The sequence below is a fragment of the Tympanuchus pallidicinctus genome, unplaced genomic scaffold (assembly GCF_026119805.1).
Source record: "Tympanuchus pallidicinctus isolate F22 unplaced genomic scaffold, pur_lepc_1.0 scaffold5, whole genome shotgun sequence".
NCBI classification, from domain to species: Eukaryota; Metazoa; Chordata; class Aves; order Galliformes; family Phasianidae; genus Tympanuchus; species Tympanuchus pallidicinctus.
The window spans coordinates 64674849-64698143 of NW_026294769.1; the positions used below are offsets into that span (position 1 = coordinate 64674849).

At 44.5% G+C, this 23295-nt stretch overlaps 1 protein-coding gene and 1 long non-coding RNA gene across 3 annotated transcripts; one reads left to right on the forward strand and one right to left on the reverse strand.

Annotated features, from left to right (window-relative positions):
- Positions 1–9164: 9164 nt before the first annotated feature.
- LOC128090964 (uncharacterized) lies at positions 9165–16181 on the forward strand. Its single transcript, XR_008211175.1, has 3 exons — positions 9165–9295; positions 15552–15713; positions 16086–16181. It is a non-coding gene; the product is annotated as an uncharacterized LOC128090964 (long non-coding RNA).
- Positions 15434–22617, reverse strand: KLHL38 (kelch like family member 38). 2 transcript variants are annotated; one of them, XM_052703785.1, is made up of 4 exons: positions 22385–22617; positions 20362–21731; positions 18833–18938; positions 15434–17221 (listed from the first exon to the last, which is right to left on the reverse strand). In XM_052703785.1, the coding sequence occupies exons 1-4, from the start codon at positions 22404–22406 to the stop codon at positions 16935–16937; spliced, it is 1785 nt and encodes a 594-aa protein (XP_052559745.1). In that variant the 5' UTR covers positions 22407–22617; the 3' UTR covers positions 15434–16934. The 2 variants fall into 2 exon arrangements, with proteins under 2 accessions (XP_052559745.1, XP_052559746.1); XM_052703786.1 differs by having other exon boundaries at positions 20362–21835.
- Between the last annotated feature and the right edge of the window lie 678 nt (positions 22618–23295).

Here is a 23295-nt window from a genome sequence, read left to right on the forward strand (position 1 = left end):
GGGTCCTTTTTGGTGGGTTTTCTGAGGTGCACCAGCATTAGCTGCTCTCGTAGCACAAAGTTCTCCTTTGTCAGGGAGGTTTAGTCTTTATCAGTGAAATGGCTCAACCAGTTGGCAACAAAATGGATTAACTACAGGTTCTATAAAGCTTAACGCATGCAAAAGTCAGCTTCTCCACATGTAAACCTAATTTTCTAACTAACTGTATGCATGGTTTAATTTACTTTATCCTCTACAGTCTAGCAGCAGTCAGTCTGGTAGCAAGCTGGTTTCTTAACCCTTAGAAAATGTGACACAGAGCTGATGCACAAGGTCACAGCTGAGAGAAACTAACCTGATGTAAAGGACGTTCAGAACAGCACAAAAATGAGCCCTCACATAAAAGCTTTAAGTGGTGCAGTGTTATTCCTGCAGTCAAACTGATGCAGTATAATTCAGACCATTCATCTCGTTTGTAGACTGACAGAGAAGAATGAAAATGAAAACTGGCAGATACCAGAGTTTCAGCCCAGAATTTAGTTCTTGGAATAAATTCCAAAACGAAAGCCTGGTTCTGAATGTAGGAGCCCATCCAGTAAATGGTTTATTCCCTCTGCTGGGAAATCATAAAAGAATCATTTTTACCAGCGATAAAAGCTGATATCTCTTCTCAGAAAAGTTTATTGTGAACTTCAGAGGCATCATGTTATGTACAGTGTTCATCTCCCTGGCATGTTGGACCAAAAAAGCCTCAATCCATAATATTCTGGTAATTCACTGTAATTTATGTGTTAAGCCATCTGGCCCCAAAAGTTGTTATACAATGCACAGGAGGACTTATTCCCTAGCATATGTAGTCACAGCATGTGTTAGTGCTGCATGTGGGACCAGAACTGCTCCCAGCTCGAGCAAACTACAGTGTTATCCCCAGCACACAAGTGTGTATCCACAGGGACAGCATTTGGAGCACAGAGGAATCCTGCTGTCTCCCATTAAATGCTTCAGTCAGCTTTCTTTTTCCCCCATCTAAAATGCCCTGCAGATCTAAGGGTAGAATTTGGATCTCAAAGCTAGAAAGCTTCCACTGTAGCACAAGCAATATCCTAAAATAGAAAAATGAAAAACCAGAAATGTTGTTTTCCTCTTGCAGAAGTTTTGCAGTGAGAGACCGCTGAAATGGCTCACTCCCAATTGCCTCTTGATCTCCATTGCTCAAAAGAGCTCTCGTCCTAAGGTCCGGAGGGACCTTGATATTGTGCCTATGGCTCTGGTATTACCAGAAACCACCTTAAGGTAATTGAGCTCAGGGTTTGGTCTTTGTGAATCAGTTTTAGGGAAGCTGACAGCTACAAATCCCCATGTTTTTGTTCTGCTGAAAACAGCCTGAAGGTCTAAATTTAACAGTTGATTTCACAATACTCATTTTTCACTCTAAATAAAATCACTCTTGAAAAATAGCACATAAGAGGAATATATTCTCCGGATGCCCGAAAAGCAAACCAAAAAAAGCAAACAGGACAAATGTATCCTCTTTCACAGTTTAGGTTGCTTCTGATGGAATAGATTTGTACTTGAGATCCTGGGGTGAATTCTGTGAATAAAGATGTCAGTTACAGAGCACAATTCCTGACCCCATTTAGGAGTGAGATACAGCACGTATCTCCAGTGTTCTGGTCAAGGAAAACAATGCCTGCAGATCAAATCTGAGACGTGAATGTTTTCTTCGCATTAGTGAGACAGAAGATTTCTCCAGTATAAGAGAGACTTCTTCATGCACGCAGTTATTCTGATAAATTTCCCCATGTAGACAAGTTATCACTATCACTTACCCCACGCTCACATAACCACAGTGTAATGAGGCCATAAAGTGAATGTAAATATAATTTGTACTTCAGGAATGGCATAAATCACCCTCACATTATGAGGCAATTTATTGCAAATGAGAGTGAGGCCTCCCCAGGGAAAATCTGTTCCAAAGAGTGACAAATGGCATCTTCTACACATTGCTTCCAGATATTTGAAACAAGGTCTGCTTTCACACAAATCAGTGTGGATACAGAGGATGCCTCTTGCTCCTCCTCATGCCTTCTCAGCAGCCCACCAGGCACCACAGACACAGCCAGGCAAATTTATTGGAGAGCATAAGATGTGCATGTGTCCTTGGAAGCACAATTTTTATTTGGGAACATCTAGGAAAGCACTGGAATTTAGCCTGGCCCTTGAATGCCAGCGGATTTTGTCAGTCTGGTATTTAGGAAAAAAGTCATTGCACTTAGAAACTGAACATAGCAGAGAAGAGACACCAAAAGGAATTGCACAGAGGCTTCAATAATACAGCGTGCCATGTCACAGCCTCCTAGAACAGGAGATGTGCACTCATTGTGGCTTAGGACTTGCCTTTTGCCATGTCCTGATGGTTCAGGGAATGACAGAGATGTCCCCTCTCTCTGTGCAGATGTATGACTCCATGGACACCTCTGAGGAGCAGGTTCAAAAATGGCTATTGGGGGCATAGGCACGTCCCACCCTCCAGGGTCTGGTCTCAATCTCCCCCACGTGAGTCCTCCGGGTGCCATCCAGGCTGTAAGAGACCTTTCCCAAAATGGTAGGATGCTTGAGCCTGCAGGGCACATCCATGGAGGTGACACCTGTGGCCCACCACCTCTTTTGAGTATTCTCTCCTAGGGAAGCTTCTCATGTATTCACCAGAAGAGCTGCTGGCAGGAGGGCTGGCTCTGCAGTGGGCAGTGTGGATGTGGCAAGCAGCTGGGTGCGGCTGAACGAGCTGCAGTAATAGCAGAAGAATGCAACATGCCTCCTGGGCTGCAAGGCAGCCTGTGAGCAGGCTTGCCCTTGCATGGCTCCCCGTCACGTGATGGATGAGCAGGTGGTGTGGCATGTTGCTGCTTTTCACTCATTGCCAGGGCTTGTTTTGAGAAGTGGTGTGCTGCTGTTCAGCATGGTGTGTTTTCAGGTGTCCAGCTGGAAAATCAGTAGATCTCTGCCTGGGCTGTCAGCTCTTGTTCCCTGATCATAGCCATCTCCTTGGGAGAGGCAGGGATTGATAAACTTCACTGGGAAGAGCTGAAGCAGGGCTGAGCATTTGCTCTGTGGTCAGGTTTGTGCAACAGTCCCACCAGCAGTCCCACCCCATGTAGTTTTGCTCCATCTCATTTCCTCTCCTGCCTCAGGTAGGAGCCTTGTCTTCAGGATGTAAATAGTAATAAAAGCAACTCTTTTCATTTCAGTCCTGAGCCTCAGACTCACCAATCACCTGGACCTTTGGTTCAGAGCAGACTGCAGCTTCTCTAGTCTGCCTCGTGTCTGCCTTGATTCATGCCAACCTCCTAGTCCTTCCTAGGACTAGGACTTCCCACTCCTGGAAAACGTTGGGCTTGACTCTGCCTTGCCATATTCACATTTACTTAACATGGGAAGACCTTTCTGCCTTGGGTCGCAGCACTTTCCGGGTGACAAATATTCCCCATTACAACAGACTTTATGTCTGCCTTGGAAAACCTGTGGGCTCAGAGCTAAGCTCCAGCCACTTAGAGCCTCAAGCTGTTTGTGTAGGACCTGTGAGTCTGGAGAAATTTGATGGTGAAGCTGTTATTTGGGTGTTCTTCAGCCGGTGTTGCCTACTTGTTGCGCCCAAACTAGAGTTTAATTCATCTGTATGGTTTGAGGTGAGGCTGTTGATGAAAATTAAGAAAACACAGCATCTTATGAGAGACCGTCATGGTACTGAAAGTGGTTTTGTTTACAAAGGCCTACTTGTCGGATGGAATTTGTTAATTTAACATCAGTGAGGCTTTGTTGGCTTGCACACTCAGAGGATTTGGTTCCAGCCCCCAGTCTGTATGGTTTCATAGCAGATAATGAATGCAACATGTTGTGCTTGCTTTTCCTCCCTTCTCTGAATCTGCAATGCTACTGACCTGAAAATGTTTTCCCACTATGAAACTTTCAATTAGGACACAAATCCTTTTTAAGATGCTGAATGCCACACACTGCCTTCTCTCTGTGTGGGAACAGCTCCACTGTACCAAGAGGAGGTGTCATCTTGACAGGATAGTGATTCCTTGTGGCACTGACTCATACATGGTACATATGCGCTCATTTTCACATCTTCCTCCTGATCCTGTTTTAGGCTGCATCCTCCACGCTGGGGGAGGTATCCTCAGCCAGCACAGATCTAACCCGGAAACCACAAAGACTGAAAGGATCTTTCATAGCAGTAATGATACCGTGTTCCTCTCCTCTGCAGCTGCATTTTGAAAACAAAAGACCAAGAGGCAAAGTTGCCACCCACAAGCAGAACTTGCAGCTCTGCAGTCATCAGGGACTCGTGCAAATAGACTTAGCGCAGATGCCAGGGAATATGCTTCCTACTGACACCAGGGAACAAGAACAAACAAAGCTATAACCTAATCTAGGGTGAGAACAATGTCTATTTTTGCATATTTAGCAAGGATAGGCTTAGACATGAGCTGAGAATTTAGCTTTGACCAAATTTTATTTGCAGTATTTGTAATACTCAGATTGGGTCAATCTATTAATAACTATATATATAGATATATAGTGTAGTAGACTATATATAGTATATGTCGTACTAATAGATAGTAATCAATCTATCACTTCTCTGAAAGAGTGGTCAGGCACTGGAATGGGCTGCCCAGGGAGGTGGTGGAGTCACCAACCTTGAGGTGTTCAAGGAATGTTTGGACGTTGTGCTGAGGTTTAGTGAGAGCTGTTGGTGATCGGTGGGTGGTTGGACTGGGTGATCCTGTGGGTTTTTTCCAACCTTGGTGATTCTATGATTCTATGATTCTATTGTAGGAAAAAAAAAACAACAACAGGAAATATCCGCAAAATGAGGTGGCTCTTGCATTTCCACTTGGTTGCAACTCTGTAGGTACTCACATCTGTGTACATATTCCAGCTGCATGAAAGATTTCTTATCAAAAAGATCAGAAGACATGTTGAAGCACAACCATTAGTTAGATGAGTCCATTATTTCAAATGAAATGTAGATGAGTTGAAGTCTATGCACGGATGAATTCTTTTTACTACAATGTTTTGCTAGGCCAGGTTTATTTGTGTACTTCTGGGCTAAGTGCTAGTACAGATAGTACTTCTGAACTGGCAAACAGTAGGTGAGTGACATAAGACAGAAGGCCTGATTTCATCAAGGCTTTGGTATGCCACTTGCTGGAAAATCTATTCTGATAAGTGCCATCCAGTGTTATTAAATGTGGCATTGGAAGATAAACTAAGTCCCTGCCAAGGAACTGCCATTGTGAACTTGTTTGCTCTCGTTCATACAGACAGGCCTAATGTTAGTCGTTAATGGGAAAAGGTCAGTGGGACTAGGAAGGGCTTGGCTACATCTGGCTTTAGCTTCTGAAATCCCCAGCCACATAGCAGCAGTGTAATTCTGTAAGCTTAGTATGTAGAAGTTCAGCTCTTCCTTCTCTTGGACAAATTCAAGAGCATGAACTGGAAGTAAAAAACTGGACCTATAACTGTGTGGTATTTCATGTGCACTTGATGTCTCAGTACCCCATGTGAGAAGAGGAGGGTAAAGAATCAAGTTGATGAAGCATGATCTGCTTCTGAGCACCTGACACCCTTCCCCTCTACCCAAGGCTGTCTGAAATGCCTATGGAAAGCTCTTCCAAGAATTCCTCAATACTGTATTTCAGATGTCGTGCTATTTGTTTTCTTCTTCACCTGCTAAGAGTTCACCGCCTTAGCTGCCCAGGACTTGATAATCTTCTCTGGATCAGTATGCACTGCTTGGATTTCTGACGCCGCCTCTGTGTGACCTGTCCTCTGCTTGCCAGATACTTGCAGGCTCACACGAGGCACCCACGCTCAGATGGAGATACTGGAATGGCTTATTTCTTCTGAGTTGGTCAGGATCGCACCTGCACCACCCTAAAATAAGAGCATCATATCAAATAGCACTTGGTGCTCCTGAATGCATTTGTCTTCTCCAACCTATGAGGCAGGGAAGAACTACTTTCTCTCTGCTGTGGAAAGGAAACAGAAGAACTGAGACGCCAGTGCCCACATCTACAAAGGTATTTAAGCTCTCTCTGGGATCTGAGCATCGTGGCCAAGTTATCTGTTGATAGTCACACACAGTCTGGGACAGCAGGTGCCTAAAGCCATGCTTCCAAAGCCCTAAGCTACAGCCCTTATTGCAAGGATTGGATTTCTCCAAAACTCCTTTCAGGATCAATTCTAAGAAAGGGCTGACATGCTGGTGCCAGTTCCTCTGGTTACTTTCCATGGTGCCCCATGTCCCCAGACGTGCTGTGCAGGGTCCTTTACAGGGGTTGCTCTCAGCACCTCGTGGCAACCAGCTCTGCTTGTTCCTGGTGGGTGCTGTGGAGGAAACCACCTGTTGCTGTAAATCTGTTGGCGTTTCCTCATCTCTTCTGCATCCCCTTTCAATTGCTGTAACTACATCTGTGTGACCTGTTCTCTCCTGCTATGTAGAAACTTGGGCAGTCACACGGGGACATGTAGGGTAACTTGTACTCCCCTGACCCTGTAATTATAGAAGGGTCAGTTTATTTCCAGAAAGTATAGCTTACATATGGTTTTCCTTTCATTATTTTGGATGGAGTGACTTGTCAGCTAGAAGGGCTCTGCTTGTTCCCTGCAGCAACAGCAAGTAAATACCTGACCTATTTAGAAAAACATAAAGGAAACAATAGAGACCTGGAGAAGTCTTTGGATGCAAGATGCTTGCTGAACTGTGCGTGACCCTCTGAAGAGCAACATTAGCTTAAAATATTAGTGCATGTTATTTAGTGAAGATAAAAGAATATTAGAGAAAATATACAAGTCTTGAGGTCAAAGGTTCCTGTGCAGTCCATTTCCCATTGAAATCAAATGACCAAAATGAGGAGGTCAGCAGAAGTTTGCTTGAATTTGGATTGAGAGAAAACAAGGAAAGCTTCTTGTTCACTCCGGGGAGTGCTGTTATCAAGAAGATCTCATCATAACAGAACGTCAGGATTTTCAAAATTAATTAATTGGTTTGCTTGCCTCTCTTGAAATGGGCAGAGAAGAGCAACTTTTGGGAAGGTGTGAGAGGCCACTGAGCACCATGGAGACCCATGCTTATCCTAGAAGTGTTAGCCAATACTTTGAGTGTGCTTTGAAGTATTTGACCCATCTAATGTCAGATCAGGCTCCAGGGGATAAATTAGGGAATTTAGACATGGTTGAAGTCTTTCCTTCTGCCATCTTGGACATCTGTGCTCTGCATCCCTTTTTGTGCTGAGGCAAGCACATAATGTCCAAAGAATGGAGATGCCTGATGTAAGTTTTAAGATTTCAGGATGCACTGAACTCACCAATGCAGGTGGTGAATGCAGAGTCCTGAGGAGTAGTGTTTGGAAGACAAGGTTGAAGAACTCCTGTGGTTCACAAATTCTACTTTGGAACTGGATAGTTGAGTACTGCCAGTTCCTAGAATCAGCTTAAAGTTAACAGAGTGATGGCAGATGCCCAAACATCCTCACAATCCTCTATTTGCAGGCAGTTTTCATCACAGTACAGACAAAATATAATGTTTTTTAAAAGCAACACACCCTGCAGGTCTCTGTCCTCACCACCAACTCTATGAAATTTAAGCTACCAAAAAAGAAAGAGGGAGAGAGTGAATTCTTACAAATAATGTAACTGGATAACCTTGAAAGTGTCAAAAAAATGTGTGAGACTTTGATACATTTTTATCCTCTTAAAATAAAACAGATGCTGAGGGGATGCTATCGTAAGGCATCTCAGGAAGGCTGGTGCAAAATACTGAAATAGCTAAAATATTTGGTTTTTTTTCCAAGAGAAAAGCTAAGAATGGGCTCCCCAGGGCAGTGGGCATGGCCATGAACTGCTGGAGTTCATGGAGTGTTTGGACAGTGCTCAGACAGTGGTTTGAATTTTGGGTGGTGCTAGGGTGGAGGCAGGTGTTGGACTCGATGATCCTTGTGAGCCCATTCCAATTCATGGTATTTTATGATTTTCAATTAATCTGAATTTTGAAATAAGGTTTCAAGAATGCTTTTCACATCCAGGAACATGATGAGAGACTTCTAGCTTATGTGAGTGACTGCCTCCAGGCAGAAGAGCCATTGCTTAAGCAATAGCATTTCTGCTCCCCAGGTGTGACACTGCTTGTATTCAGGTTCTTTTAATAAGGCCATTCTTCTTCTGAAGGGTCTGTAACTCCATATTTAATCCATTCTTGATTTCAGTGGAAGGCAGCGTACAGAAACAAATTGTAACGACAGAAGGTGGGGGCTAACTTCAGCTCTATTATTTAGAAAAGGCTTTCCTAACATCGCTAGTCTTTAAAAGAGCATTTATTATTTTTTGGCAGCCTCGCTCAGAATCAGACCTCCATTCATTTTATGCCTCTCAGTATTTATCCAGCACATCATCTGTTCATGTAAGTTCATCGTTATGTAGGTGTGGTTGCTTTGTAAATAGCAGATATCTGCAGTGGGACTGTACAGAAGCTGCCTTTGGCAGTTCATGAGAGACAGCATTTTTTCAGGCTTTAGAGGATTTGTTTGCAATACCTCTGTGGGGTGGGTAGTGTCCTTATTGTAATGGTGTGGCAATGGAGACACAAAAGGAATGACATATTTTGCTTGCGATCACTCAGGAGCTCCCTTCTCATTTGACTGCCACCTAAGTGCTGCTAGTGTACACTGAGAAACCAACTCTCACGTCCACTAGTAGTGATAATAGGAGTAAAGTATGAAATATGGGAAGAAATGGCTGTCAAGAGAGTCCCATCTGTTCACCAGGCACTGAGATCACAGTCCGTCTCCCTACGGATGCTTTGCACTTTCCTGAAAACATAACCTAATCCCATGAGCGGATAAAAGGTCAGACAGTGAGGATAATGTGCTCCTGAGCTTCTGGCTCCTTTGACATTTTCCCTGTCTTGGACAAACCTTCTCTCTTTCTCAGCAGTTAACTGAGTACAAATCTCAGTATTCTCCTCCTTATGGTTTATTATGAATTTATTAGGAAAAAAACCCAATCCCTTCAGCTATGAAAATCACCCTCTTATGTCTATAAATAGGTTTAACCTCTTAAACTGTGTCAGATGCTGCTGATTCACCAATCTGATCCAGATCTTCAGATATTCTCTGCTCCTGCAGCTCCAGGGCAAGTGACTCATGCTGTCTACAAGTGCAGCATCCCGCTGAGCCTGGCAGAACCACGATGCTGCTGACAGTGCCTGCAGATTTCTACTGAAACCTTGGCAAGGGATTTTCTCCAGATCAAGGTGAGCTCACCAACATCCTGCAGCCCTGCAAGCTGTATTGTATTTACGTGAAAATCCATGCACTAGTCCAACCACAGATCAGCAGAGGAAAAATGTCTTACAGAATCAAAGAAATATGATAAAGGCAAAACCCAACTGATACATGTAATCACCTTCCCAGCTGCATTTCCCTAGCAAGCCTAGCAAGGTTTGTCTGTCCTGCCTATCACCTTATTTTTGAAATTGCCTTGGAAATCTGAAAGAGAAATGCTGAAGTATTTTCAGTCAATCTAAGTGGTTTTTATAGTTTGTATCTGATAATCAGAGAGCCTTATCTGGCTGTGTGTTCCTTCCTTGCTCTGTAAAGCAGGAAAAAATCACATTCTCAGTTTTTTTGTTTGTTTGTTTGTTTGCCAGTTACCTTTACTGGGGAAGGGGAATATTTGGATGTTGAAAAGCAGCAGAAAAAGCTCTTTTCCTATATATGTTTTAGGGCGATAGTGTCCTTCCAGCTGTGGGGCACCTGGAGACAGAAGAGGATGGCATTAGCTGATGCCTTGCCACCACTTATTCCATGCTTCCTTGGGCCTTAGTACTTGTCTGGTCTAATTTGTGTGCTGATCAGTGTGATTGTGTGCTGGTCAGTGTGCCAGGAAGCCACTAGGAAGAACTAAATTTTATCTCAGGTGTACTTCATTTATCCAGGTTAAGGTGTAAGGTGTTGCTCTTGCTTAATGAATGAGCTGAATGCTCTGAAACTCTGCTGATAACACTTTGAGGATCATCTGCATCCTCTGCTCTGCATCCCTCATAGAATCTTTAGGGTAAAGACTACTGTGTTTTACATTGCAATCACAAGTAATGGACTCTTGGTTTGAAAGCTATGATTAATTGTGCATGTCATTTTTAAAAACAGAAGATTAAGCTTGGAAGAGCAAACACAGTTTTGACTTCTCTGTCATTTACATTTCAGTCTGCAGACCACTCTTCTTTCACTGAGTGTTATTCTGGTGAGGGTCCAGAACCCTCTCTGACTGGAGAAGAAACTGACTGCTTGTATTGAGATTTGTTTGAAGTTATCATGAGCAAAAAGACAACTCTAACAGAGTTAGACAGGCTCTATTTAGATCCTAAATCTCTCATCTCGAAGACTTTGGAACTTCAGTCAGCACCTCTCAAGCCCAAGTACTGCTTTCATATAAAAAGGACTGAATTTTTCCTTTAATACCAGCTACATTTAATACAGTTTCTTGAAGGACATCCATAGGACTTCTCAGTTTTCACAGAATCATAGAATCATTCAAGGTGGAAAAGACCTTTAAGATCATCAGCTCCAACCATCAGCCTGAACTACTGAGTCCCACCACTAAACCATGTCCTTGTTCAAGGCTTGAGCTGGTGCCTGGTTAAGCTGCTGGGAGCCTTCTCCTTCGGATGCCCTGTCTATCTATGTCTGTACTGCTTGCATGAGCATGAGTTTGTTCATGCTGTAGTTGGGGAAATTTGGGATCCTATTAATAGTTAATCCATGTGCAAACTCTCTTGAAAGGGGATCCAGGGCAGAAGCGTGGCCTAAAGCTCACAGCTGTGGGCACCATAGACACAACCTGGGCGACAAAAGTCCTTCCAGACCTTTGCACAGGACAGACCCTGGGAAAACACTTGGCAATGGCAGCAGGAAGATTTGTGCTCTGCCACTGGCAGCCTATCTGTGAACCGCAGTGCAGAGCAGTAGAGTTTCCTCCAGGACTCAGCCCTTTGCTTGCCCCCAAGGGATGCCATCCTGCCAGGTGGCAGCAGGCTATGGCCACTCATGCCCTGATGCCCTGCACTGGTTTCCTGTGTCACACTTGATAGTGCTGTTTATGCCAAAGGCAGAATTTTCCTGACAGGGGCCATGCTCTGTAGTGCTCAGGCTGTCTGTAAGAGTAAGAGCCCTGCCCAGGGAACAGATAAACAGAACAATGTTTGAGCCTCTGGTACTCTTTAAAGTCATTTTCTGGGAAACGTATGTGTCATAACAACATAAAGCAGGCATATTTCCCTTGCTTTCGATCTGCCTGGTGCCAGGGTCTACGTCATTTCAGCACTGAAGCAGATCCAGCAAGTTCATGGTAACTTTGCTCTCCCCAGAGCTGCCTCTTTTGCCCCCTTGGTTTGTGCTTGCCTCTTGCCTTGCAGCAGCTTCCCTCACCCTTTTCAGGGTGAACATCACATCTGTTATGGTTAATATCTCATTTTCATGGGAAGCCCTTGGGAACTGGGCCCTTATCTCCACATACCATACACATCAAAACTGTTTAATCAACACTATTAATTCCAGGACTGGCTGCTGATCTGGATAAAACACTGTGCTTTCCCAGCACCAAAGGTTCATAGCCAAGCTGCACATTTCAGCAGCTCTCATACAGATTTCTCTCTGCTCCTCAGGGCTGGACACATTCACCCACTGTCCCCCTGCTCTTGTAGAAAGGTGTCTGGAATCTGCATTAAGGGTCTGGTCTATTTTGATTGTTTTGCCAGACCAGGAGCATCCCACTACCTTGAAAACTGGGGTTTTAAAAGGAGTTAAGAGTCCCTGGTGTCATTTTCTACAGTCTTGGGGTGTCATTGCCACTTCAGGGCACCCACAGAGCACATCTGCTCAGAATTTTGGCCTAAGAATGTGCAAGAGGAAAGCGAAACTTCAGCAAGGAGCCAAGTCCAGGGGAAATTTGTTCTTAAGGCTGTGGCATCAGTGTACCTGAGGATGGGGATGTGCCTCTGCTCTGATCCAGTGAGTCTGTCTTGTTTAGGGAGGTGTAACGGAACATGGCTCCTTCAACAAGACCCAGAAACAATTTTTGGGAAGACTGCATATGGGAGGACTGGATAAAAGAGGATGGGTTATAAATAGATATCTCCTGACCAGATGAAGAGGTGGACCGTTTTCTGCCACATTTCCCCACCTCCAGCAGTATTTCACCCTGAACCTAAAGCATCTCCAACGGCGGTGGGGATGGCTTGTGATTACAACACTTCAAGGTATGCAGCTAAAGCCTCGGGACTTCTCGAGACACGCTGCTCCTTGCTTTTCTCGGAAAGAGTTCTCACAGCAAGAAAGCAACGCAGGCAAACAAAGCCACACAGCAAAATGACAAGCAGCAGCTGGAACACGTGGGCAGCCCACAGAGTGACAGGGCAGTTGGGCTCCTTGCTTCTCTGCTGCTGTTTTGGAAACCTCAGTAAACAGAAGAGCCCAGATCAATCTCAGTGCTCCGGCACAAACTCTGTACAGCCCCATTGACTTTAGTGGCAAAACCTGAGATACATGTTCCTTCCTATGCATCATGCACAAGCTAGTCTAAAAAAGCTGCTGAAAACACTATTAGCTGCCCACTAGTTAGCAGGTCTCAGCTTGTTGCAGGGAGGAATTTGTGCTCATTTGTGTCACGAAGAATATGAGCGTTTAATGTCTGTGGGGGAGCGTTAGCAGCTGGAAAAAAGAAAGTATGTATGTTTATATTTTGAAAAAAGGGATTGTTTTTGCCGCTCTCAATTATTAATGTCTCTCAGGTCAGGCTAAGGAACAACGCCAGGGATAAGTTACCCCGTGTACTATTCAGATATGCTCTCCCCAACTGTTTCCTTCTCAGCTAGAGGATTCACCTCGCAATGAACTCCTTAACGGTTGGAAAAAAGACCGACAGAGGCTGAACTCGCTGTGCCCGTTTATTTATGCAGAAACAGCTTTTCAACTTCGTCAGGTGTGTTTAATCAAAAAGAAGCAGGAAATGCGTTATGATTATAAACACATATTAGTGCACAAGCAAAAGGCCGCCCTTGGAAAGGATTGTACTGTTTGAGAAATGGTTACAGTGAAAAAGCACAGGCTTAACCTATGGAGCTCTTTGCTAAGATCAAAGCGGTGCTGCCATGAGCTGCCATGAGCTGTCTGGGTGGTGGGGTTCAGCTGTGGGCTTCCAGTGAGGGAAATGGAAGAAGGTTAAAAAGAAAGTGTTATCATCTTTCCTTTTTTCTTTTGCCTAAAACATTTTCCCTAGTCTAAAAAAATGACTCAGACGTTAAATATTTGCTGTTAAAATTAATAGAATTAGTGAAGATTCCAGCTGAGAACACAGTAATTAGGGCCTGGTCCAAAGCCCGTGGAGAAACTCATTGTTTTCAACAGGGTCTGGCTCAGGGCCCTGGTGAGACAAAGCGATGATGGAGTTAAGGCACAGCCCTGGGACAGCTTGGATTCCCCACAGACTTTCCATGTGACTGTGCCCAAACTTGCACACGTTCCTTAGTCCTGAGCACAACCAACCTCAAGCTGCTGCAAAAAGCAAATATCCTGCTGGGCTGCGTGGCTGGGTGTACTGTGGGTAAGATGCAGGAGGGATTCAATGCACTTCTTTGGCACCATAATGCTGTGCTTAAAATAAAAAATAAAAAAAATAATACAGACAAATTGGAAATTGCCCAAGGGAGAGGAACAGAAATGATAGGAGGTCCAGAAACATTACTTATGAGGCAAGATTGAAGGGGCTGGGTTTGTTTAGTCTACAGAATTCAAAGTGCTAAAAAACTTTAAAAATGTAAAGAATGATGTGACACCACAAAGGGCAATCAATTGCCCCTTAACTATGTGGGGATAGCTGAATGTACAGCAAAAAAGTTTTAGGTTGTTGAACGCTGAGAGGTTACTAAAGCACTCTAGTGTGTACGCTGGGGAGGGAGCAAAGTGTCTCTCATGAGAGATTTTCAATGTGCTGGACATGTACGTGTGATGAGGGATTGGGTAACTTGCTGTCACAAAGAGCAGCCTGTTTTCAGACTCAGTCCTACAGTTTCCGTGACTTAGTGACTGTTATGGGACACTCAGATATGAGACTTTGGAAGTGATGAGTCTTCACAGCCCTCCTTGATTCGGGAAAATCCAGCAGCTGCTCTGCCCTCAAAATCAAGTATCCTTTCTGCAAACCCTCATTTCTTTGGTCTCCACAGTTATTAAATAAAGAGCAATACCCACATCTGCATGGAGCCACAGACATATTCGTGAAGTATCTTGCTTCCCTCCAGTAAGGGATTCCCATTGAATCGAACACTTGAATGCTCACATATCAGGATGATGAGGCCTCTGGAAAAGCACATGATGATTCAGAAAGTGTAGGGGGTAGTGGTAGCCTGCAGACCAGGTTCAGAGAAGTCTCCTCCTGACACTGGAGGAGGGGTTGCGTTGCTGACTCCTGCTAGAAGAGCTTTCACACGTATCACCACTAAGCACAGCTGCAAAGCACTTGGGAGGGTAAATATTGCTCTGAGTGGATCAGGTGGTGGCCAGAGTCTGAGCAGACAAGCAGCATCCCTTCTCCTTTTAGCTCCGGCCCTGAGGCAATAGAGCCCTGCCCTGAAAGAACAGAGGGTGATGTGAGCCTCCTTAAAGGCCAGGGGAAGAATGCTGTGCTCAGCACTGCTGTGACTGTTCCTTTTCTTTGCACTCCGTTTCCTGCCCAGTGTCAGTTATGAGAGGTACTATTTGGTCCTTGTGTGAATACTGAGAAAATTGTTAGTTATATGATATGGGAATTAAGAAAATCTGTCTGCTTCCAAGCATAAACCAATGACTGTGACAACGATTTGCAAACACAGGGTTATGACCCCAAGTTGGCTTTTTTTTTCCCCTCAGTTCTGGGTACAGTCACGAGCCTGGCAGTAATCCGTGTAAGCTACAATGTGTGGCAATGACTGGCGTCTCCCAGAGTCTTTGAGCTGAGTGGGATCGCAACAGGAAAAAGTTTGGGAAAGTGCCACTGAAAGTTTAGGAATAAACAACTCCCATGGGCAGGCTGTCCATAATTGGCCATGACAAGGCTTCTTTCTCCAGAGAGCCAGAGCTGGCCTGTGAGGAAACAGAATGAATCACTGCTCTGGTCCAATTTGGCAAGTGCTGTGATTTAGCCCTGCTTTGCACGGGAGGAGATGATACAGACTGAAAGGCAGGAGAACTGTAGCCAGCGGCTTCCGAGCGGGGGGATGAGTTTGGGTTCCCACTTATTTCTTGTTGGTTTACTCAGCTCCTTAGAAGGAAACCCAGGCAAAAACCACTGATACAAAAACAGTTCGCTTTATCAACAATGTAGAGGAGACAATGGGGACTCCTCAACACAAAGCTCATACAAACAAAAATAAACATTTTATTTTGCATTGTTAAAATAGCATTCAATATGCAAGTCCTCCTTCCAAGCTCCAGCTTTGTTAACTATTTCTGTTGACTTTCTGCTTCTGGTTACAGATTTACAAGAGGATATCATAGAGGTTGGAACTAGTGTCCTGCAACATGGTGATGACCACGTGGCTGTGCAGCCTTCTGTGAAGAGGATGGTAGAGTGTGGTTTCCTCAAGCCACCCTGTGCCCTTGGAAAAGTCCCACTTTCTTCTGAATATGAGGAAAATGGTGTGTATTTTATGCTATTCTTTTTCTAGATGGTGGTCACCAGAGCAATCTTAAAAGCTCCTTGTTATCTCAACAATCTTACGAAGCCTAATAATCAGTTCACAGCCTGTTCAGTATCTGATGATTAATCCCCTCCCATAAAAATACTGGCAGAACCCCATAAAAATATTGGTGGAGCCAGAGCTCCTCTGCCAAGTGGCAGACTTAGATTTGCTCTTCTTGGAAAGCTGGTTTCCTGTCACTGGGATTGTCTCATCACTGCTTTCCAGTGGTTTGGAAAGAGGTGAAAGGGAAAAAAATGTTCCACCCAAATACATCATCTCTTTTACATCTCCTTTCCTCCATCTGCTCTTTTGTTATTTCTAATTTCAGGAATACCATCAGCTGAAGATCTTCCTAACCAACCCTACTTCTATCCTCAGTGCAAAGGAAAAAGGAAGCTTCCTTCAAAGCAAAATCCTTCCAAAAAGAAGCCACAGATAATCTTTATTTCCGTTACCCTTCTGCTCCTTCGAAGAGCAGGCAATTGAAACAAAAATCTTCACTGCAACATGAAAGAGAGGTAGCTCAAGAAAATCAAATCTGCATCTTGTAATGTAAGCATTTAGATCAAAGCATCAGCCTTTTAATATTTTTTATATCAGTTTTCTATTGATATTAGAAACATTAAAAGTGTCAGTCTCATAAGATGTTTACTGCTAATGCAGACGGATGCTTCCAGGCTGGCTACACATTCAGAGCTTGGGGCTTCCTATTCCAAATGTTGCTGCCACTGGAAATAGAAAACTTGGTCGACTTGAAGCAGTATGGGCCATGACATGCAGCTGAGTAGTTCTGCTTCTTTGCACGCTAACATAAATGCAGGTTACCTAGATTTTACTTCCTCTGGAAGTACCAGCACTCCTATCTGCCTTTCATTTCAAAGTCTTCACAAGGCTGAATCCCGCACCAGGTTCCTACCCAGTAATTTTTCCTGCTTTCTCTTGAGATTCTGGATAATGCCTGAAGGCAGGACTTCAGCAGTGCCACATGCAGTATTGGTCAGATGAATATGGCATGAGCGTGAAGATCATGATCTTTCTGGCAGAGTAATTGGGGAATGACCAACCCCACTAGGACCTTCAAGCACAAGAGTTGTTGGGACTACAGGACGATTCTCTGTGCTCTATGCAGAGCAAGGAGGAGGAAAACAACAAACACCTGGGAAGTACCAAATGTAATTCAGAGAAGGTTAGAACAGGGTACACACTGGAGTGTAAGGCATCCATGGTCAAAGAGTTTGTGTGGCAGTTTTCCCTTTGGTGTCCATGTGTCAGTCTCTGGGTCATAGCAGTCCAAAGAATCTGAATCTTCAATGACATTGTCCACAGTGAGACATCGTCCTCCTGTAACATACAGCTTGTTCTTGATGACAGTGGCCCCATGATGCATTCGCCTGTCCCTCATGTCTGCACATTTGACAAACTTGTTGCCTTTTGTATCATAAGCAATTATTCTCCGAGTGTACCCTAAATGCAAAGATGGAGATAGAAGAGACAGATGCGAATTAGGGTTAGTGGCTCAGTTCATACTGGTACATAATTTGGCAGAACTAAGATATCTAAGATGGGAAATAATGATCTGTCACAGAACTGCTCGCCTATATACCTTCCTGTTTGTCTTCATCCTGTCTCCTATCACCTTGACAGCTAAGGCTCAATGAGCACTGGTGGCAGTCAACCTATTGAACACACTTGGAGCTTGCAGTTTTCCATATGCACTTTCAGACGTCCTTAAGTATTTCCCTTTACCCAAAAGGCTTCTAGAGCTTCACTCAGAAATATGGAAACCAATAGGAAGCCAGAAGGGACAGGGGGAGCAACAATGCCTTTCTGGGTTGGAGTTGTAGCTGTAAACCAAACGGTGCTGTGTACATGACAGTGTGCTCCCTCTGCTGCTTACTCCATTCCTATACCCTCCGTGTCACTTCTGTGTTGTCCACCGTGCTGGCAGCTCAGCAGTTGGCTCTACCACCGAGGGGTAGTTCAATCTCACATCACTGAGAGGCAGGGGCTGGTATGGGTCATGAGCAATGGAGGTAAGAAGTTTGTTCCCCAGCAGTAGCTTGTCTGTGTATCTCTTGTCTATGTAGATAATCAAGAAAGCTCATGGCAAACAAACTGCTTGGGGCCTTGTTGTGCAGGCCTTGAATCCACTTTCCCTAACCTGATACCATCAGCATCTGGGGTCAACACAGGCTCTTCAGATAAAAGGTGCATTGCAAAAGGTAGCAGTGGACTCTTGTAGGGAAACACAGTGCTTTTGAGTCCTATGTTATACAGGTTCACTCCTCTGTTAATGCTTCTCTATGTCTCATTCTTTCTTAAATAATCTAACGTGCTTTCTCTTGCCAGATTCTAGTCAGGGAAGCTGCATTAAGGACTGTGGAGTGCTGAGCTTGGTCACTACCAAGTCAAAGTGCCATGGACAGAGACGGATTCTTGTGTTAAATAAGGTGGAAGTTTCTCCTCTCCACATGGCTCATGCCCCTCTCAGAGCATTTCTCCATTGCCTCCAGGAGGCAGCTGGAGGAACAGTGGACCTCTCAACTCCAGCAATAAGCCCCTTAACCCACCCATCCCAACAAACTGCCCATGGCCATGTGGAAACCGTGCTCTTTACCTTTCCAAGAAAAGCCTTCAGAGAGGAACAAGCTATGAGTAAGAGGAGGGGCAGAGCCCCATGACTTTTTTCTTCCTTGCTTCCTCTACAGAGAAGTAACTCACAGGCTTTACCCCATTTTCCCCCACTTAAGTCCTGTTAACAGAGTGAGAAGGTGCGTGTAAATAATTTGTCCTCACCACCTTCATGGCCCTGAAACCCCATGAGAGATGTATATGGAGACTGGGCATAATCCACGTCTCCCTCACAAGTGCCACATGCTGTTGCAGCTCATACATGACTTTTGCTCCTGCAGCATGATAGCCATGCTCAGCATCAATGATTCTCATTGCTGACATAGCTGGCTGCCACTCTGATGATCCCTGGCCAGAGCAGTGTCATCCTGAGCAGGAAGCATGCAAAATCTTGCAGGATCTGTACATGTGCAGGCAGGAGGGTGGGTGAAAAAGAGCCCTTACCTCCCACGATAATAATCTGGTCTCCAATCACAACAGCTGGAGCACAGACGTTCTTCACCACTCTAGTCTCCATCCGAAACCACATATTCCTGGAGACATGGTAAACCTGACAAATAAATAAAGATGCACACACAGCTGTTTATGTTGCTTTTTGACTGGCAGTTGTAATTACAGAGAAATTTAAGGTTTTTATTTTGTCTTAATGAATACAATCCACGGGCTTGAACTGCTGGGAATTTTTTACCCACTCCTTTTTTCCTAGTAAGTCCCCTTGGAAAGCATTTGTGTTCCCCTGGATGGGCTGCTCAGCACGCACAATAAGGCAGAGAGTTTCTGTTCTGTGCAAACTTCTTCACTGTAAGTTATCCTATGGCCACTAAGTTGCTGTAACTCCTGGCTAACATTCTCCCAAAACCCAGGTCACATCCCTTCATTTTCCAATTTTCTGTGTAGATCTGCCTTCCTTCCCCATTTCCTGGGCAAGCCAACTGCAATTTCACCTAGCTCTGCTGGCAGCCTGTGTTTGCCCTGCTGCTATATTTGTGCTGGTGGCTGGTATGCACTCAGGTTGGCAAAGAGACTTGTTGATGGGACCTAGAGTGATATCTAAGTCATCAATTTATGTGAGAAAAAGAACTGCTGCCAGATGACGATCACTCAGTCATCTGTGTGTGGGTGACATAAACTTTTATGTCACGTCATCCGCTTCTCAGTATAGCAAATATCTTCAGGACATCTCCCCACGTTGATAATCATGTTTCCTTTGCCTTGATAATTAAGTAACATTATCATTATAAGTAAGTATTGCTCAAGTGCTGGCTGCTGTTTTGGCTTTTAGTGGTGCTTCTTAATTAAACTACCTAAACCAGTGAAAAACACTCAAGTGGAAAGTAACATTGCATCACTAAAGCGTCAAATCAGATAAGGAAGGATTTAATGTCCTTCACCCTCTTAATATAGCTTAACTACCAAAAGCAGGCAGAAAGCCAGCAACATGTGGCAGACTTTTAACACAACTGTTTATGTGAAATAACTGTCAGTTTAAGCTCTGGTCTTTTGATGAGTGTGAGTCTAATTGCTCTAATGATCTCAAACTGGCATCTTTGCTGTCACTGCAAAGGAGCAGATGTGCAGCTGAGGCTCCAGCTTAGCTGCAGGCTGGCCAAGCAACAAGCACTGATTTGGGTGAATGGTTACAAACGTGGAGGTGGCCATGGGGTCAGTTATTGCCTGCCATAGCAGCATCCACAGGAGCTCCCAAGACTTCCGTAGGAAATTCTCCTGTGACAGAGTCAGAAGCAGAGGAAGGGCCTCAGGCCTTATGTCTGAAAAATATTCCACGGGGAAAATGAAAGAACAACAATGCTCCTTAGACTCAAGACTTCCTTGAAGCAATGGTCAACTCATCCTGCCTGCTGTTGCAACTCACAAGAAAGTTTTATTTTGGAATTGACTTCTTCGTCAACGTGATGATGAACCACAGACAAATTGAGGCAAAACTGCCTATGTCAAGGAGGACTGACTGTTACCTGGATAAGCCGGACAGGGTTTTGCATAATGTCTTCTCCCCCAAAAAGGTACACCCTCTGGTCTTTGGCAGCAACAGCAGGATGAAGGACAGCAACAGGCATGTTTGCCATGCTCTCACAGGTGTTGTAGATGCTGTCATATCTTTCCACAGAATTCAGGATTTCTTGGTTTTCACCAATTCCACCGAATGATAAAATATAATTTTTATATGCCAAGCTTCTGTGGGAATAACGTGGAACTTGCATAGGCTCAACCAACCTCCACTGATTGAGTTTGAGGGAGTAAATGTAAATATTATCGCTGACTGGACTTTTCTTGTTGCTAACAGGCATCCCTCCAAGCACATAAATATTACTGTGTAAGCTCACTGCAGATGCTTTGTACAGGCGCACAGGAAGTTTGGCCAGGCTTAGCCATTGATTAGTCTTGTCATCATAGAGCAGGACATCCCTTGTGGTCTGCTGGTTGTCCTTCCTGCCACCGATGATGATGAGGAACTCTTGGTTGGAGTATCTGCGAGGAACGTGTACCATTGGCTTGATGTCAGGTGCATTGGTGCTGTACAAGGAGAACATGTGTCTCCGAGCTGACTCGAGAATGCTCCTGCAAGTGGGTGAAGACTGAACAAGGGAGTCATTGGCAATGAAATGGAAGAGGAAAGTTGGATGGACGTACTGAAGCCGGACCTTCTTGAACAAGTCTTGGATGTAGCGCTGTCTTGCCTGCAGGTCATGCCGGATCCAGACCATGAGTGTCTCGAAGACCTGCTCCTCCTCCCCACAGAGCTCATCATCCCCAAGGTAATCAAGGAGCTCCAAAGGACAGAGATCCTTGAGGTCCTCAGAAGAGGCCACTTCAGGAAAACATTTCAAAGCCATAGTCTTGGCCTTCTTATTCAGGCTTTGGCAGTTCAAGATTTTTGCCAGTCTGATCATGCTTAGACAGTTGTCAGGAGTCAGCTTATCTTGGAGGTAGGCAGAGCAGGCCTCAAACAGCTTAGCGTACTGCAGCATGGATGCTGTCTCCAAGAGGTACAAGACATTCTCAGCAGATATGAGAATCTCCCCTGTGTAAATGTAAAGGATAATCTGGTCCAAAATTTCAGCATCAATACCCTTCAGGGTGACTTTAGCTTGGTGACTCTCTTTGAAGTTGTTACAGAACATCGCCTTGAAGTATGGGCTGCTGGCAGCCAGAACGTTTCTGTGGCAGGGGACTTCAAAGCCCCCAGAGCAGAGGGTAACATCAGTCAGCATCCTGCTCTGCCGCAGCGCGTTCAGCTGCCTCAGCAGTTCGGAGGAGAAGTCCTGGTCTTTGAAGAGAAACTCCTCAGCAGATCTCTCCTCCATAGCAAAGAGAGAGATGAAGTCTGGACTTGGCAGAAAAAAAACCAAATTCTTAGCAGCTTTTATAGAAATATCCAGCTCCAAGGGAACAAATCAGAACTTTGATGTTGTTCTAAATATTCATTCGCTGTTAAGCATAAAAATGGCACATGGGTTAAGCACAGTGGGAAAGTAATAAAGAAGCTAAAAGGTCACAAAAACCCTTTAAAATTTTTATAAATTTATCAGATAGATTGCAGCTCCGGGGTCAGCATTGCCTGTGTCTCTGGCAAGAAGCAAAAGCACTGAAGTTATCTCACTGATTTGGGATGAAAGCTGAACAGCCGAAGCAGTGGGGAGGTTCGTTTTAATCATGTCGAATAAATGCGCTTGGACATTTATTCACTATTTTAAAGTATTAGCAGTTTAGTAACTTGCGTCTCTTTCCCCTAGAGTTAGTCATTCCCAAAGAATGTAAATCTGGCAGAGCTGAACTCTGCAGCAGGGCTAACTAAACCCTAGAGACTGGGAATCTGCATTAAAACAGTTATTTATTCACTCTGCTTAGCTGTGGTTTTTTTTATGTTAATCAGACACACAATGACTAAATTAAGTGCCAGGCAGAACAATCTGATGAGTATTTATTTCATGCCTAACCGCTTAATCTGCAGTGAAATCGTACGGTAGAAATGTTTACCTTCTGATGTCCTTCCCTGCATGCACTTACTCTCTGTCGCTTATTCTCTGCTGAGATTTTCCATAGCTAGAGCCTGGATAAAAACTATAAACCCACAGGACGTTTCTTTCAGTAGGTAAGTGATTCATAGAAGGTGATTTCTGGACGTGTTTATTCTGAAGTCACTTTTGCCGCTTTCAGGAGCTTTGTGCAGGAGCGCGAGGCGGTGGGGCATTGTATACATTCCAGCACTAAGAATAGGCACATATGGACTTCTCACAGTTATCACATGTGATACCGCCGTTGCCTTTTGCAATGACCTGGCTGGTACTGAGCATGCCCAAGTGGTGTTTTTCTGGCAAATGTTTACATATAATAAATAGACACAGAGAGGAAAGTTCACTTATAAAAGTCCTGGCTGTCCGTTTGGAAACAGCAACAGGACCCTGTCCTAAATTGCCTGGGAACTTGAGAAGCCTGTAAACAGTCTGCAGCCCCTTGCGCTAGGCGATGCACTGTCAGGTATTTTTGTGCAGCAAGGAAAAAGCAGAGCCTGCAGGGAGCCCAGAGGGATGGACCATGTCTCCACCTGACGGAGAGGTTTTGGGAGCACCTGCTGTTGTGGTCTACAGTGGTGGGCAGGAGATCCTGATGTGCTGGGACTCCCATGACCATGGCACCTAGAGTGGATAAGGAGAAATACAGGAATGTATTTTAGAATCTTAGAATCATTGAATCACCAAAGTTGGAAAAGACCTCCAAGATCATCCAGTCCAACCGTGCACCTACCACCAATATTTCCCCACTAAACCAGATCCCTCGGTACAATATCTAAATGTTTCTTGAATACCTCCAGGGATGGAGACTCCACCACCTCCATTGGCAGCTTGTTCCAGCACCTGACCACTCTTTTGGAGAAATTTCCTCTAATA

Excerpts from the sequence above, each read along its gene's own strand:
- KLHL38 (XM_052703785.1), bottom strand. The coding sequence starts at position 22,406 with ATGCAGGGAAGGACATCAGAAG. Across the intron at positions 21,732-22,384 it reads GCAGGGAAGGACATCAGAAG|ACTTCATCTCTCTCTTTGCT; the intron begins GTAAACATTTCT and ends TGCCAAGTCCAG. Across the intron at positions 18,939-20,361 it reads ACCCTGTCCGGCTTATCCAG|GTTTACCATGTCTCCAGGAA; the intron begins GTAACAGTCAGT and ends TTTATTTGTCAG.